Genomic DNA, 15,623 nt, shown 5'->3' with positions numbered 1-15,623 from the left:
CGTCACCCATTGGGTTGGGGGAGTCTGTTTTGTGCCGCTACTACGGGGGTTTGAACCGCGCCATGTTGGATTTGACTTGCCATATTTGGAGCGGTGCGGCCGTTGGCCGGCCGAGGGCCCACCCACTGGCCTCGAAGCAGCGGTCTCTGGACCTGTCACTCAACGTTTCCGCGCCCTAATTGGCCAGAATTTTAAACCTAAAAACAGTCAAACGGTAGAGTTAAAAAAAAATTCACCCCCCTCAGAGTGTGTGCAGGGGTAGAAACTATCGGTTGAGACCAAAAAACTTAATGGTACCAGGCTTTTAACATGTTTATTGAGGATGTAAAGTCGGCTATTTTAACATGGCTGTCTATGGAGTATGCTCCCCTCTGGTACCAGCCCCCAGAGGAAGCCGGGGGGATTGCAGTTTTTTGAACGCGGAAGTGAGCTTCACTTCTCAGACCGACAACTGCCCCCTTGAGTCTGCCTCGAATGCGTGCGGATGTCCGTGGAGTAAAGTACGCCCGAGTATGTGGGGGCCTTTACTCTCCCTGTGAGGAGATGAGAACTGATGATGTCATAGTACAATTAGATTAGATTATTCTCAAAATGACCTTTGACCTTGAAGTGTAAAATCACATTCATTTTTTGAACGTTTTTTTTTTTTCGTTCCTAAAATGCAGCCCCCCAGACCTTTTCTGTTTATGTTATTTTAACTTGTGTGGAAGCAACATTGCTTCTTGAAAGTTTATATTTACTGTTTATATTTATTTATCTTCCAGTTAAGGATGACATGACCACGGGAGAGCGACTGTGGCTAAAGGTCTGGTAAACGATGTGTACCATATATGTCTTACACCCAGGACCTGCCCTCTGCTCAAGCAGAAAATTGCCACATGAACAAAGTTGTAGTTATTTATGCATGGAAAAGTAGACTCATATTTTATTATACATTTTTTGTGTTTCTAACTATGATGGTGCATGGAATGTTAACTAATACATTTCATGTTTTCTTTCAAGGACCAGTCCAGCCAGTGTTTTCTATCATTAATGAAATGTATATTATTTTCCTGGATGGTTATTTGAGTGTTAATCCCCCCCCCACCCTTTCTTGTCTGCAGGTTCACTGTGCAAGGCTGGGACTGCACCGACACACTGCTCCTGTCTGTGGTGGGACTGCACGGGTGACACATTGTAGTGATGTGTGTATAGGCTATTGACTAGTGACACTGCATGATATTTTGAAAGTAACTAGATGTATATCCTGTAGTGCATGCTTGTGGTGTTAGTTTTGCTGTCCTCTCTCCTGTCTTCCACAGCGGCTATTTCGGCTGGTGAGCACAGCAGACCCGACCTTCCTAACATAAGGAGATGTTTTGTCACCATCCGGATTTTGTTTGTTTTTGCCTCATCCCTATACCATGCTTCACTTTTAACATAGATTAATTGATAAGATGGTAGCCTAATAAAAAGAGTGAGATCTTTTAAAAAAAAAAATAGGATACCTGCTTCTTGTAAATTCATCCTGTCCCAGTGAATGGGCCACACAACACAAAGATAAAGCTACTACTAGTCAAAGTTTTATTATGAAAGCAGAGTATTTGAAATGTGTGAAAACCTGTGATGCTGACTTCCTCCAGACCTTCATGGTTTTCACTTTCACTAGGTGCAACAACCCCGAGACAAAAGCCTGACAGACAGTGAACAATAGGTATCAGTCAGCAGGACAGAGGGATGTCCTGGTCCCGGGTCACCTCCCGGTGGCCCGTGTCCCCTTAGCAACGGCCTGATTAATGCAAACACTGCGTTGCTATGGAGGCCGAGACACACAATCAGTTCATCCACTCGTGGGGACGGGACAACACAGAGTCCTGCGGAAATGGAGGACTCACCTGCCGAGGACAGAAGACTGGACTTTATAGCCGACTACGTGCTGAGGACTCTTAAACTCAAACAGGACAAATGGCAGAAGTTCGTGTCCAGCGAGGACAATCGACGGGTGCTGCAGGACTTCGTTGACAAAGCGGAGCACGGGAGCCTGGTGGTGTGTGTGACCGCGGCCGGACTGCTGCAGGCCGCCGCCGCCTTCTCCTCCGCCGGCTCCTCCGCCGGCTCCTCCGCCGGCTCCAGGAACAAGGCGGTCTACTTTGTGAAGCGGAGCAGAGCTGCGCTCCGTCCCGGGTCCATGAAGGAGAGTCTGGTCTACGGAGACCTGTCCAGCGCCCCACTGGATCAGTTTACTGGTCTCATAGAGGAGGTGAGCGGCTAAACACTGACTAGATACAGGTGCTTCCGAATAAATGAGAATATCATGGAAAAGTGAATTTACCAAGTTAGTTCAAATCAAATTAGAGAAACTCATTACACACAGACTGAAATATTTAATGTTTTTGTTTCTTTTAATTGTAATGACTATGGCGTACATTTAGTGAAATACCTGATTAAGTAAATAAAATAAAATAAAAATAAAAAATGAATACAGTGAAAAATTTCAATATGATGTCACACTAATCAGCTCAATCTTCAACACCTGCAAAGGTTTCCATAGCTCCACTATCATGGAGAAGATTGACTGACCTCCATCACAGAACTATTGTATTGAGACGCACCTGTAAAAAGTAACAATGATAGACAGACAGGAGAATTACGGTCATCCCAAACCCGTGGTTTTGTCTTATGGAAACAGTCTTGAGCTCGACAGTCGACTAGTAAGGTCTACCCTGGAAGCTAGCGTAAACAGAGGTACGTGATAAAAACACACAGTTAACACTGCTCTCTCATATTAACAGAGTTATTCACACTCAGTGTTGTGTGGTAAGGAACTGGTGGATGTTGCAAAGCATTTGTAGTGATATTTTGAGCATTATATAGAGGCCAAAGTCGTGGTTAGAAGAACTGCCCCCATTACTTCGCTGTTTAACTGCAGTGTAGCGCAGCTAGCAGGAGGAGAGCGAGGTCCCGCCGGCGGCTGCACAGATTTTTCTCGGATTTTTTCCTGTGGTTGCACTTGGAGTTAGAGAGCGTTACTTAGAAAATGACCGATGCGAGTCAGGTAAGGTTGTTTTAAGATAAGGTTCTGTGAATGTGGAACAAGAAAACAATTAATTGAATGGTTTTGAATATTCAAATATATATATATTTTTTTTACAAGCAATCATGTCTGTACTTCAACTAAAGTGAAAAAATGAAAAAAAGAGTCATATTTGCCCACATGCACTGTGCATTTCATAATTTCATAATTCAACACTGATAGGAGGGATGTAGTCTACTTTACTTTAACTGACTGCAGCCAAGGAAACACGAACAAGGGCAGGAACCTCCACCCTAACACCGACCATTGGCACGCATACACTACAGCTTATAGATGTCCCCATGGCATGCTGACTATCAGTAAACATCAGGATGAGAGACAGTTAAAACCAGCCAGGTGTCTCTCTGGGTACTCGGGCCTCCCCCCACAGTCCAAAGACTGTGTAGCCTACCGTACTAGATTGATTGGTGCCCATACTGTAGGTGTGAATGTGAGTGTGTGAGGTTGTTTGTCTCTTTACGTTGTCCCAGAGAAAGACTGGTGGCCTGTCCAGGGTGGACCGCACTCTAGCCCCATGTTGGCTGGGATTAGAGCCGCAACAATTACTCGAACAATAATCGATTATTAAATTCATCTTCGACTATTTTGATGATCAAATAAATAGTTTGAGTAGTCTTTCAAAGAAAAAAGTCCATGTTTTCTGATTTCAGCTTCTTAAATGTCAATATTTCTGTTTTTTTTGTTCCTTTATGACAACAAACTCAGTATCTCTGTGATTTGTGGACAAAACAAGACGTTTGAGGACGTCATCTTGTAGTTTGGGAAACACTGATTGATATTTTTCAACATTTCTAACATTTTTGTTAACATTTTATTGACCAAACAACTAATCAATAATGAAAATAATCATTAATTGCAGCCCTAGCTGGGATTAGCTCCAGCCCTCCTGCCACCTTGCATGAATGAGCAGCATGGATGGATGTTTCACTTTATACATCAAAAGTTTACTCCAAAAAACTCTTCTTCCACTCTCCCAGGTGGTGGCCCCGCTGCTCTCTAACAGCAGGAACCACGCCGAATGGCCCAAAGTAGTGTCACAGGACATCACACAGCACGTCCACTCCCTCAGGACCAATGTGTTTGTGGTGTCGGGCCAAGTCCAAGGCAAGACTCTGCTGCCTCTCCCAGCGGGATCGGACAGAGTGGAGCGAGCCGCCCTGGGGACAGACAAGAGGTAAACAAACAGAGGTTCGCGTCCACGCATCATTTGTCCCCGTTTGTACATTTTAAAAACGGTTTACTTATGAAACATCACAGGGGGGAGCTGGTGGACAAGGGCATCATACACTCCTTGGAGTCGGCAGTGATCGAGTGGAGCCATCAGATCCGTGCAGTCCTCAAGAAGGACTCCTCCGAGGCCCTGCTGGAGGGGAAGAGCCCCACGCCTCACACCGAGCTGCTCTTCTGGAACAACAGGTCAGCAGCTCTGCCGTTACAGACACCAAGTATCTACCAGCCACTCACTGTACCACTAAGTGAAAATAACACGTGTCCCTGCAGGACCTCAAAGTTGAATTGTTTTGTAAGTTTTTTGCTGGTGAGACTAATTATTGGATTTTCAGAACACCTGTGCTATCAAGGGAAAAAAATGTAATTTGAAGCCAAGGGCTCTCTGCTTTTTCTAATAAGCGGCAGAATTATTTCTCATGCAGCTAATATCCTCCACCATGTGTTTCTGCTTGGCACAAATGTGACAACATTTGTTTGTTCTCTGTTTTCTGCTGGAGATCAGCACAGATGGAGTGAATCCGCTCCGGCTGCACCAGCCCAGACTGCTAAGTTCAAAACTAATGTTGCTAGATGTTCTTGTTACTGAATCAAAACCAGTGTACTGGTTAAAACATTAGTTTGACATTTGGAACGGCAACGAGAATGACAGCATTCAGCAAAGTAATGTGTTATAAACCCTGACAGGACGGTTCCATTCATCCTGAAGGGGTTTGTTTCTCCATAACGACTGGAAATAGATAATTTGAGACACAATGTTGATATAAATACAAATTCTATTGGTTTATAAATTGCATCAAATAGCCTGCAACTTTTATTTGATTTTTAAATTAATACATTGGGTAAATCTCCGCCCACAATGATTCAGCAGCGGCAAGGATTGGTTGGTAAAGTTTCTATATTAATTGGATCAGAGTGGCTTCCACAGTGTGTTATACTTTACAATGGTCTGTTATACAGAAATAACAGACTGTAGAATGCAGCGATTGGCCAATGACAATGCAGCATTCAATAGAGCCATGTAAAAATAGCATATTAGCTGATAGTCCTAATATGTTGTGGTTGACATATTTGACCTCACGCTTAAAATGATGAAAATGTTGTTAAACAATTATGTAAACTGACATATTGTACATTGCACTTCACAACAGTAACACAATTTTCCGGTACACCAAATTATAAAACCTGTAGTGAAGTACGGAAGCTGAGAAGGGCCACGTATATTTTTTATTTTATTGTCGTTTTCTTGTGATAACTACTTATATTTTCGTTATCGCGATATAACAAAGTCCGTTCTGTCGTGATAACGAAATGATTTATTGTAGAAAGTGTTGACACGGTTGCCTAGCAACAGGAGTATACGTAGTTATCACGTGAAAACTGGCTTTGTTATATCGAGATAATGAAATAATAAGTAGTTATCAAGAGAAAATGGCAATGATAAAAAATATATGTGGCTGTTCTCGGCTTCCGTGGTGAAGAGCTTGTTCTAAATGTACAAAATGTGTTCTTGACAACATTCAGAACTTAATAGAATTGGTTAACTTAGCATAATCAGATCAGTTTTCCCCCCTCAGAATAAACTTTAAACACTACTAACTCCTAAACACACAAAGTTCTCTATGTATTAATTTAACAAAGTTATAATATAAAGCAAGTTAAGTAAGCTCAGCTCAGTGTCTACTGTCTGTGTGTGAGCTCTGTGCACAGGCAGGCAAACTCATCTGACTGTCAAAGGAATCATTTGCCTTTTCCAGCTGGTTTAATTGCCCATTAATTTTGTAAAAAGGATAGAGCCTGGAAGATCTCTGGGGTGGCATTGTCCTTACCCTCCAGCAGGTTTTGACTGACACATCACAAACCCACAATGCTGGCCTGTGTGCGTCTAAGGGACTGGAGTTGATTCCATACAGAACCATACATGAGTGAAATTAACCAGTGCAATTAACCACAGTTATTATGATTATCAGCACTAACCGCCTGGCATTCCTGCAGTTTCATCAGCATATAACCGTTAATCCTGATCAGAGATGGAATGATTGAGTCAATAGTATATTGACAAAGTAATTCTGACATTTTTAATTATGATGTGAGAGAATTAGGTAAATGTCTAGTTTGAAGTTCCTTAGAACTTTAAACTGAAAACCAGCAACAGATTCACAAACAGCTGCTGCAATCCAATCCTGTTGTCTAATGCAAATATGACAGAAACATCTTTGTTTTCCTCCTGAAGATATGCAGATCTGGAGTGTATCCACTCCCAGTTAAAGTCCTCCAAGGTGAATAAGATGGCGCTGCTGTTGGATGCTGTGGAGAGCAGCTACTTCCCTGCTTTTACAAACATGCAGCAGGACGTTCTCGCAGGTGATTTATGTAAACATAACTGTCTGAGGTGTAACGTGCATCTAGCTGAAGTATACTTTAAGATACATGTGATATTTCTTCCTCACCTGCCAGCCTTGGAGGAGGCGAGGGACATCTGCACCTACCTGAGGCCCCTGCAGCGCCTGTTTGAGGACATGGAGAACGTGGAGTTTCCTGAGGTCAGGGGTCAAATCGGCCCTTTGATGCACACGCTGTGTCTGGTGTGGGCCAACTCCAGATACTTCAACACCCCCGCACGCATCATCGTTCTGTTGCGGGAGATCTGCAACCTCCTCATACAGCAGGTCAGCAGCAGCAGTTCCTCCTCTCACTGTCACACCTCTAAGAGCCTGTTTTATTACAGTTTGTCTCAGTGGCTTTGGTACATTTCTCAGATCAGAATTGAAATTCTCAAAACTTAAATCTTCACATCATTGTGCCACTTCCACATCAAAAAAAGCAGTTTCTCATTTATTTGAACAAGTTGCAAATGCTTTGGTACATCCATGCAAATGATTATGTACAATTCTGTTTCCTACATTATCAATTGCTTACATGTACGTCATGTTGATCATAATGTATCATAATGGGTCTCTGTTGAATAGTTTCACCCCCCCCCCCCCCCCCCCCCCCCCCCCCCACAACATTTAGGCATTAGTTCATTGCATAACTCTTTACATGCAAAATGGTTGAACAAGTTGTCATAACATGTCAAGCATATTTCTATACATTTGAATTGGTAAATTGCTCCCAGGTGAATCTTGACTTTCTCTAATGAAGGGAAATGTGTGAAGCATTAGATCAACCAATGATCAACCAGTTTTCTGAAATAGCATCTCAAGGTGCATCTCAGTAACCATTAACTGGCAACTATATAGTACACATCCAGAGCACAACACAATGTTAGAATGGAAGGACAAGGAATTGGACTACAGCACTGCATGTACAGTTTTCCCTAAGGAGATTGTCCTATGTTCACATTTCTACTTAAGTTTTTTTCTTTGTGCTATGCATTGCTGTCTTTTCCTTTCAGTATTGCAGTGACATGGTGTGTCAACAAATTACAGTACAAACAGTAAAAGTGTAAATGTGAATCTTGAGAACATGATTCGAGAAATGTACCAAAGCCACTGAGAAAAACTGTAAGCTGGCTGTTGCTGACTGGTTACTGCAGTAGTCACCTGTCAGAGGTTTCTGGAGAGAGCACTTTTCCGTTCTCGGTGATGACTGGCTTTCTCTGTTCATGATAGCAACTCATCCTTTGTGTTCATTTTATTGGAAGCAAACCTGTGTTTTTGCTGCTGGAAAATGTGAGTGAATCACAAAACTTTTTCCAGGGAAGACTAATGAGGCAGCAGTGTCAGATTAACCCTCCAGAGGAGCCTGGGGCAAAACTGGGCTGTGAGCCCCAATTCACAGCTCTCTCCTCTTCCTCTCACTCTCGCTTGGATTAGTACTCAAGTACTCATCAGGTACTCAGCAGACTACAGAGGGCAGTTTCAATTTACTTTTGCCAAACCCCACAGACAAACGTGTGATCCCTCCTGAAGTACCATCCTGCCCGCGTTAGCATGTGTCAGGTTTTTAAATACACACTGTATTCTCCTGATGTGGATTTCAAATCTCTGTACAAAACAATATTAAAATTAGAACTAAGGTAAAAAAAGATTAAGCAATCAAGCATACAGTAGACTGTGAGTTTCATCTGGCAGTTTCTATGATACTTAGTGTAGAAGAGAAGCCAGAGTTACACATGTCCTGCTCTGTATGAACCTGGAGGACAGGGACAGTTGTCCATTTTATTAATTCACTGAGATTGTGTGTGTGAGGACAGGATTAGCATATCTTATTAGGGTGTATTCAGACCTGTGGCTTGTTTGCTTTGTTCCGATTCTGGGGCTAAACCGGTACAATTGTTGCATTTTTCTTTTGGGTCATTTGTTGTTAACACAGTATCAGTCCAAAGCGGTCCAGAGATGTACAGTAAACAAATGCCATGCACAAACCAACTGTTCTCTCATTGGTCAGAAATCTTACCTGAAAGGAGGACGAGGTTACCCGGGAACAAAAAACATGGAATAGAGGTCTCAACTGGCCTGAAAATTAAAATCCAACCCCGTCAGAGCCACGGTTGATCCGATCCGATCCGATCTGAGTCATTTGTGTATATTGTCAGCCCAAAACTGACCCGAACACGGCCAAAAAAAAAAAAAAAAAAGAAGCCTAGGCAGGCTGTATATTTTCGGCCCGAACCAGCCCAGTCTTTTGAGAACCATGAAACATCAGCAGTGTGTTGCGTGATGTGTTGGTTGCTGAGTCGTTTACGTTCTCACTGCAAATGAACCGCTCCAGGGCTCAAATAGAAACAAGCCAAGACCACCCCGTCTAAGGGATCTCGGCCCACTTGTTTCATTACGCATCCGAACGCAATTGCTGAGCTCACATTACTGTATGACCGAATGAACTGATCTTTGTGTGGAACGCACCCTGTTTTGGAACAGCTGCTCAAACGAGCCAGGTCTGAATACACTTTTAGACTGGAAGTAGTGTACAGAGAGTTGCAGTTCCTGGAACTGTTGTTGGGCTGGTGAAGTTCGTCATATTAGAAATAGGCTTTCAGTAGGATGTCTCCGTAGAGGAAGGTGTTGGTCGTAGCTTCAGGCTGCAGATGGGTGCATATTTATGTATTAGGGAGTGAATGTTGCATTCAGTCATGGTGGATGCAGCATACTCAGTGGATCTTGTTGATGGCGTGGTGGTTTGATCTGGCTGACTTCCTGTTGATTCCCTGCACACATCAAATTATGGAATCATATGGCTCTCCCAGACATTCCAAAATGTTACTTGAGTCCTTGGATAGGGCTGGGTAAAAAAATCGATTTAATCGATTCTGGATCGATTTCATTTAAATTTTGTAATATCGATTCACAGCGCGTGAGATCGATTTTTTCCCCCGGTAGTCTCGTGCGTGATGAAGCAGCGGCGCGGTTACGTCTGACGCTCTGACTCACAGTAACTACCAGCGGAGTTTCTTTCTTCCTCTTTGTAGCTGTGCAATGTAGCTATTGCTGTGTTTGATATGAATAAAAACCAAACCAAACTACGAGCGGAGTTCACATCAGCTCAGGACAGGTGATCTGCAGGTTATTGTTTCACTTGAGCGCTCCGACGCTGTGTGTGTGTGTGTGCGTGTGGCAGCGGTGCGCTGACACACACACACAGACATCTACAGGAACCGCATGTTCCTCACGCCGTAGGTGAGCCAACATACTGTATGATAGGCTACGTGTTACCGCAGAATAAAGGACACGAGCAGCTCGAGACTTTTCTCTTCCACTTTATGACTGTCGGATCATAACACATGACGCCCGGACTCTGGAGATAAGCGACGTGACCGGGCCGGACTTGTCACAGGAACCGCTCCACACATTCACCGTCACTTTATTTACCATGGGCTCCGTTTATACACATTTCCTCCCTCAAGAGGGAGGGAGCTTTAGCTGCTGCAGACTTGACTTGAGACAGTTTGAGGTTTTTTTTTTTTTTTTTTTTACCATTAATATTATTTTTACACTTAAAGAAACAATGCCTTAATTATAAATTAATTAAATAATGCAATTTGCAGTGATGGAATGTTGCAGTTCAAGTTCACTTTCACTTGCAATTCCTTTCTAATTTCAAAATTGCCCTTTTGAGAATTGGAACAGTTTTATTTACAGTTCAAGTTTAAACTGTCACATTTACAAGTTTGCACTTAAAAGCTGTTGTTTATGGTGAAAAGAAAAAAATAAAGAACAGTGTATTTTGTAACACAGAGTTGAGCCATTTTCATTTTTCAAGAGGAGATTGAATCGATTCTAATGAAATCGAATCGAATCGAATCGAATCGTGATTAATCGATTTAGAACCTTAGGAATCGAAATCGAATCGATTCAGGAAATTGGCCACAATACCCAGCCCTATCCTTGGATCAAACTGCATTCCATTGGGGTCGCTCCTTTTCCAAGAGTTGTGTATGGGGAAAATGCTCAGTTGGCCAGAGACAGAGAGGGCCACAAGATGAACACAGTTGCATGGAAGCTGTTGGCTCAACTCAAAACAGGGAAAACAAAGATACTGTAAATACAATATGCATTCAGCGTACTTTACCAACCTCTGTATATTTCTTCCTATGTGCAGCCTCAAGAAATATAAAGACATTAAGGTGGAAACAAAAACTAAATAGACCCAATAAAGGTTGAGATGGATTTGTTTCTAACTTTGTGGGGGAACCAAGGTAGTTACTTCTGACTGCTTCTAGCTTTTATGCTAAGCTAATCAATGAGTTCCTGACTTCAGCTCAGCTCAACAAACAGATGTGTTAGTGCTATTGATCTTCTCATCTAACCCTTGGCATGAACTATGTTTTCAAGGTCTTTATGGCTGAACTTTGTATTCAGTTTAATTAATATTTTTGTGGAGAGAATTCCCAGCACCTATCTTATGCTCATTGATGTTGTGAGGCCCTGTTACAGACAGCAGTATCCCTCAATTGTCTCCATTGTTTCTGATGTAAACACAGCAGCAGCAGCAAAGAGAACAGATTGTTCAAAACTATTTTTCACAGTGATCTGAAGATCATGGCATGTGAGGCCATGGTAACGATCAGTGCATGAGCTTTCTCACTACTGCAAGTGCATTCTGTTGTTTTGAGAAACATTCATACAAAGGTAAGGAATGCATGTTGGCACAGTCAGTTAGAACGGTTTGGACTTTATTGTTTTCATAACAAATGAATAGATATTAGTTGGCGGTGCTACACAGAACAGTACAGTTTTTTTTGACAGAGGTTTTTGACATGTGACAAACAGGACATAGATAATGGTACAGTGACAGATGTGCACTAGGTCAGCCACTAGTCATTTAATGGAGAAAAAGTTGCCAGATTTAAAAAAAAAAAAAAATCCTCTTTAGCAGACATGCTGTACCTGATTTTCTCCAAGTGTAATATGTTTCCCAGCTCCCTCAGCCACATTTCAAATGTAGAAGCCCTTTCAGATTTCCAGGATTGTAAAATCTGCTTTCTGGCTGACAACGATGAGAGGGAAATAGCCCTATAGCCTCATATCTACTTTTCACACCATCCAGCCACCGCCAACAAAACAATGAGTGGGGCTTGGTTACATGGACGATTAAAGGCCTTAATGAAAAACTCCAAACAAGGAGCCCCAGAATGGTTGTAGCGTATCACATGACAAGAATAGATGGGAAAGTGTTCCTTCTTTGCTTAGACATTTAACACACTGGGATGACACTTCCGGAAATATTTTCTGCAATTTGGATTGAGAATAGTGTAGTCTATGTACTACCTTGAATTGTATCAGATTGTGTCTTACATTAATTGAGCTGTCATGGATGTTCTTAATACAATTCTCCCACATCTCATCTGAGACTTTACTGTCCAAGTCTTTCTCCCAAACTTGCTTTAATGGGTCTGACGATGCGTTATTCAGATTCTGTAAGATTCCATAGAATTAGGACATTGCCCCTCTGCTGCGTGCTGACAAATGGAATCTTTGGTATGAGATGTGCAGAGCGGTGCTCTGGTATCAGTTTCCAGGGTGTTCGTTGGATCATTATGCAAGCACAAGGTTGTGACTATATGTTCTAAACCCAACTAATCTGTTACGTTGCAAAACCAGGCCCAGGTGTATCTAGTTCCAGAGGAGGTTCTGAGAGGAGAGGTGTCGGAGAATCTCCTGAAGGTGCAAACAAGTCTGGAGATCCTGCAGCTCTTCAGGAGCACCTACGAGGACCGCAGGGCCAATCTGAACAAGTACCAGAGGAACGGGAGCCTGGTTAGGCCTTGGGACTTTTCTCCACTTTTGGTCTTTTCTGGACTTGACCTCTTTATTAACAGGGTCAAGACCATTCAGGTGAGTATGGAGACACAATCAATTAGTCAAAAGGTGCCAAATGTCAGTGTTGTTGGTAACATGCAGATGCTGAAACCGTTTCCCTACAGGACGTCCTGTTAACAGCCGTGGACCTGCTGAAGCTGGAGAAGCTGGAGATTGGAGGCATGAGAGGGCGAGCTCTCAGCCAGCAGGTCCAGCTGCTCCATCAAGAGTTTGTGGACATGTACAAAGTCTTCACAGAGAAACCCTACGACTGCTTGGACCTCAGCAACAGGGTACGGAGCATCGGGCTGAGCAGGGTGCACCGGGTGTTGCTCTCTTGCTAATGGGGGATAGGTGTCGTTGTGTAGAGCAACTTTTAAGATCAGTTTACAAGGGTTAATGAATTGCTAGACACAGATTGCATTTCTAGCGTTTTTTAATTTTTTTTTTTTTACCCCTGAATACTGAGCATGTGCTCTTTTTTTTTCTCAGACAAACGCAAACACAACCTGGTCACTCCAGCGTTTGTGGAGCAAATTGTTTTTCTGCCAAAAACCAGTCTTTTCTCAGCCCCGTGTAGATGCTTAAGCGAGATGTTTCTGAGCTGCAGCAAGAAAAGCAATTTATTTTCCTTGTAAGACCCAGTCAGTGTATCCTGCCGGACGGCTTTGAGTCAGTGAGATGTGAAAAGGAATATGTGTTAGCTGGAGCTGTTGTGTTGGTGTTGTGGCTGTCGCTGTAGCTGAGCTCTCCGCCCTGCAGGAGTTTGATGAGGACGTGAGGGAGTTCAGGCTGAAGGTGGACGACACAGAACGACAGCTGGGAGCCGTCTTCTGTCAGGCCTTCGACGACGCCTCTGGACTGGACCACGCCTTCAAGGTCTGGGAGATGGAGCTCTCTCTTTCTTTCTTTAAAAAAAAAATATTTTTATTGTCAAATTTCTTAAAAATTGAAGCAACAGACAATAAACTATACAATAGAACTATAATAATAGAAAATAAACAAATAAAAAAACAAAACTTGACACTAACCATGGAGCTCTCTTTTTCTAAACCGGCATTTAATCCCACTCACTTATTTAATGTCTGCAGGTTCTGGAGATGTTCGGCAGCTTGCTGGAGCGCCCCTTAGTGGCCACCGTTGCCGTGGACCGATACCCTCTCCTGGTCTCTGTGTTTGACAAGGAGCTGGACTCCTGTAAACTCCTCTACAACAAACACGTCCAAACTGCAGAGAAGCTGGGTGAGATTTAAAACAAAGTCCTGTGTTTATACAACCTGATTCAGCCACTTGGCAAAGGAACCAGTGAGCAAAGTCTGCAGAATTCTGGCTGTGATGCTGAGGTAAACATCAAAACTGAGACTGCTAAGGTCATGCATGAAGTTACAAACAGGAATATTCTGGTTAAATTACCAGGTTAATGTCCTGTCTGCAGATTTATTCTTAAAATGTTGAGTCAGTTAGGGCTGCAGCTAACGATTATTTTTATTATCGATTAATCAATTGATTATTTAAACAGTTAATCGGTTAGTTGTTTGGTCAATAACATGTTAAAAAATGTCAATCAGTGTTTGAAGATGACGTCCTGAAATGTCTTGTTTTGTCCACAAACCAAAGAGAGACTCAGTTCATTGTCATAAAGAAACAAAGAAACCAGAAATATTCACATTTAAGAAGCTGAAATCAATCAAATTGATTTAGTAGTAGTTGACAATTAATTTAATAATCGATTATTGTTTGAATCATTGATTAATTGTTGCAGATCTAGAGTCAACCAAACATTTTTCTCAGTTGTTATCTATCCATGCTGCTTTAAAAACATACATAACACAGCAACACAGTGTCCACTCAGTAATCCGCAAACACACAATCAGCTGTTTTCTATTTCATATTTGCTGTAGGCCTACAGTGCAGTACATTTACTATCAGCCATTTTTTTGAATACCTAATACCCTGAACTGTAAAATGGACTCAACAATTCCCACAGGAGTAAAAACTTCCTGCACAACACTCTGATAGTATGACATGATCACATCAGTCGCTGTAGCTGTCAGTGGAGATTGTGAAGTGTAGCAGAAATGTCAGATTGATTCATTGTCTCTCAAATCCTTGGGAAATAAAACAACAACTAAACCTCATGGCTAGATAGCTCGATAATACCCTCATACCCTGTTCTCTCTCAACTTTGAACTCTAATGAAGACATAAACTCCCCCAAAATACCTGGGAGTGTCATTTTCATGTACACTCAGCAGAAAGATCCATAATAACAGGGACACATGGAAACTTAATCTGGAGAGGGTCTTTATTTTAAAGGTTTTATAGCTAGGTTCTTTAATACTGTGAAATTATTCCACAGAGCCTCAGAGATTGATTAAACAAGCTCCTGAAGCACCTCTACCTCTCAGCCTGGCACGATTTGGTTTCTCTGGGTGTTTTACCTGAATTTTGCTATGTGTTCAAATTCAGCCAATCAGATGAAAGGCGTGGGGCCTCCTGTATTGTGATTAGCTCACCCACCTGTCATTACTGGAGCTCCAGTAAGAAGTCTGTGAGAGAACATTAAAACTACTGGAGGTGTGCGACATATATATCGTACATGGTTATAGCGTAGTTGTTGTGCAAAATGACAAGAACATGGGTGTCATTCTTTTTTTCAAAAAAAAAGAATCAAGAGAGAGAGTTATAGGTCTATAATCAAACCTAGTGGGGCAGAACACAGAGTGTTGAGCAGCACTAGTATATAGGCCCTGCTTAGCTACAGGAGACAACACACACAGCTCCAGCCTCTGAGTCCATGACGTGGATCATCCTCAAGCGCATCGAGTTAGTTAAGCTTCGTAAAGACGGGAGCTATGATGAAACAGTAACCAACACATCGCACAGAATATGAAGTACAGTATAGGTAGGAAAAGCTTCGGGAGTCAGCAGTCGGCCATGATGACTAACCCTAACAAAAACATAACCACTCTTTGCTAACTTTTAACTTCCGATTCATAACTTCCATTTCGGCTTTTAAGGGGAAAGTTCAAGAGGAACTAAGCAGGGTTTTTCCCGCGGCTATGCTACATTTTTACCTCG

The 15,623-nt window shown here is 42.4% G+C and overlaps 1 protein-coding gene across 3 annotated transcripts in view; it reads left to right on the top strand.

The window, feature by feature from the left end:
- Positions 1–1,861: 1,861 nt before the first annotated feature.
- dnah9 (dynein, axonemal, heavy chain 9) overlaps positions 1,862–15,623 on the top strand; it is a gene marked incomplete at both ends in the record, with an annotated part of 177,490 nt that continues 163,728 nt past the window's right edge. For 2 of the 3 annotated variants that reach the window (XM_083994240.1, XM_083994242.1), the window contains 9 exons: positions 1,862–2,239; positions 4,051–4,247; positions 4,331–4,489; positions 6,534–6,664; positions 6,758–6,969; positions 12,346–12,579; positions 12,669–12,836; positions 13,306–13,422; positions 13,635–13,785. In XM_083994240.1, the coding sequence (XP_083850366.1) occupies positions 1,862–2,239; positions 4,051–4,247; positions 4,331–4,489; positions 6,534–6,664; positions 6,758–6,969; positions 12,346–12,579; positions 12,669–12,836; positions 13,306–13,422; positions 13,635–13,785 (1,747 nt within the window). The remainder of the gene's footprint in view (positions 2,240–4,050; positions 4,248–4,330; positions 4,490–6,533; positions 6,665–6,757; positions 6,970–12,345; positions 12,580–12,668; positions 12,837–13,305; positions 13,423–13,634; positions 13,786–15,623) is intronic. The other variant, XM_083994241.1, reaches the window with a different exon arrangement.

The sequence above is a fragment of the Trachurus trachurus genome, assembly GCF_905171665.1.
Source record: "Trachurus trachurus genome assembly, chromosome: 19".
Lineage (NCBI taxonomy): Eukaryota > Metazoa > Chordata > Actinopteri > Carangiformes > Carangidae > Trachurus > Trachurus trachurus.
The sequence above is the reverse complement of the archived record's forward strand: the minus strand, read 5'-3'. Positions and strand labels throughout refer to the sequence as shown.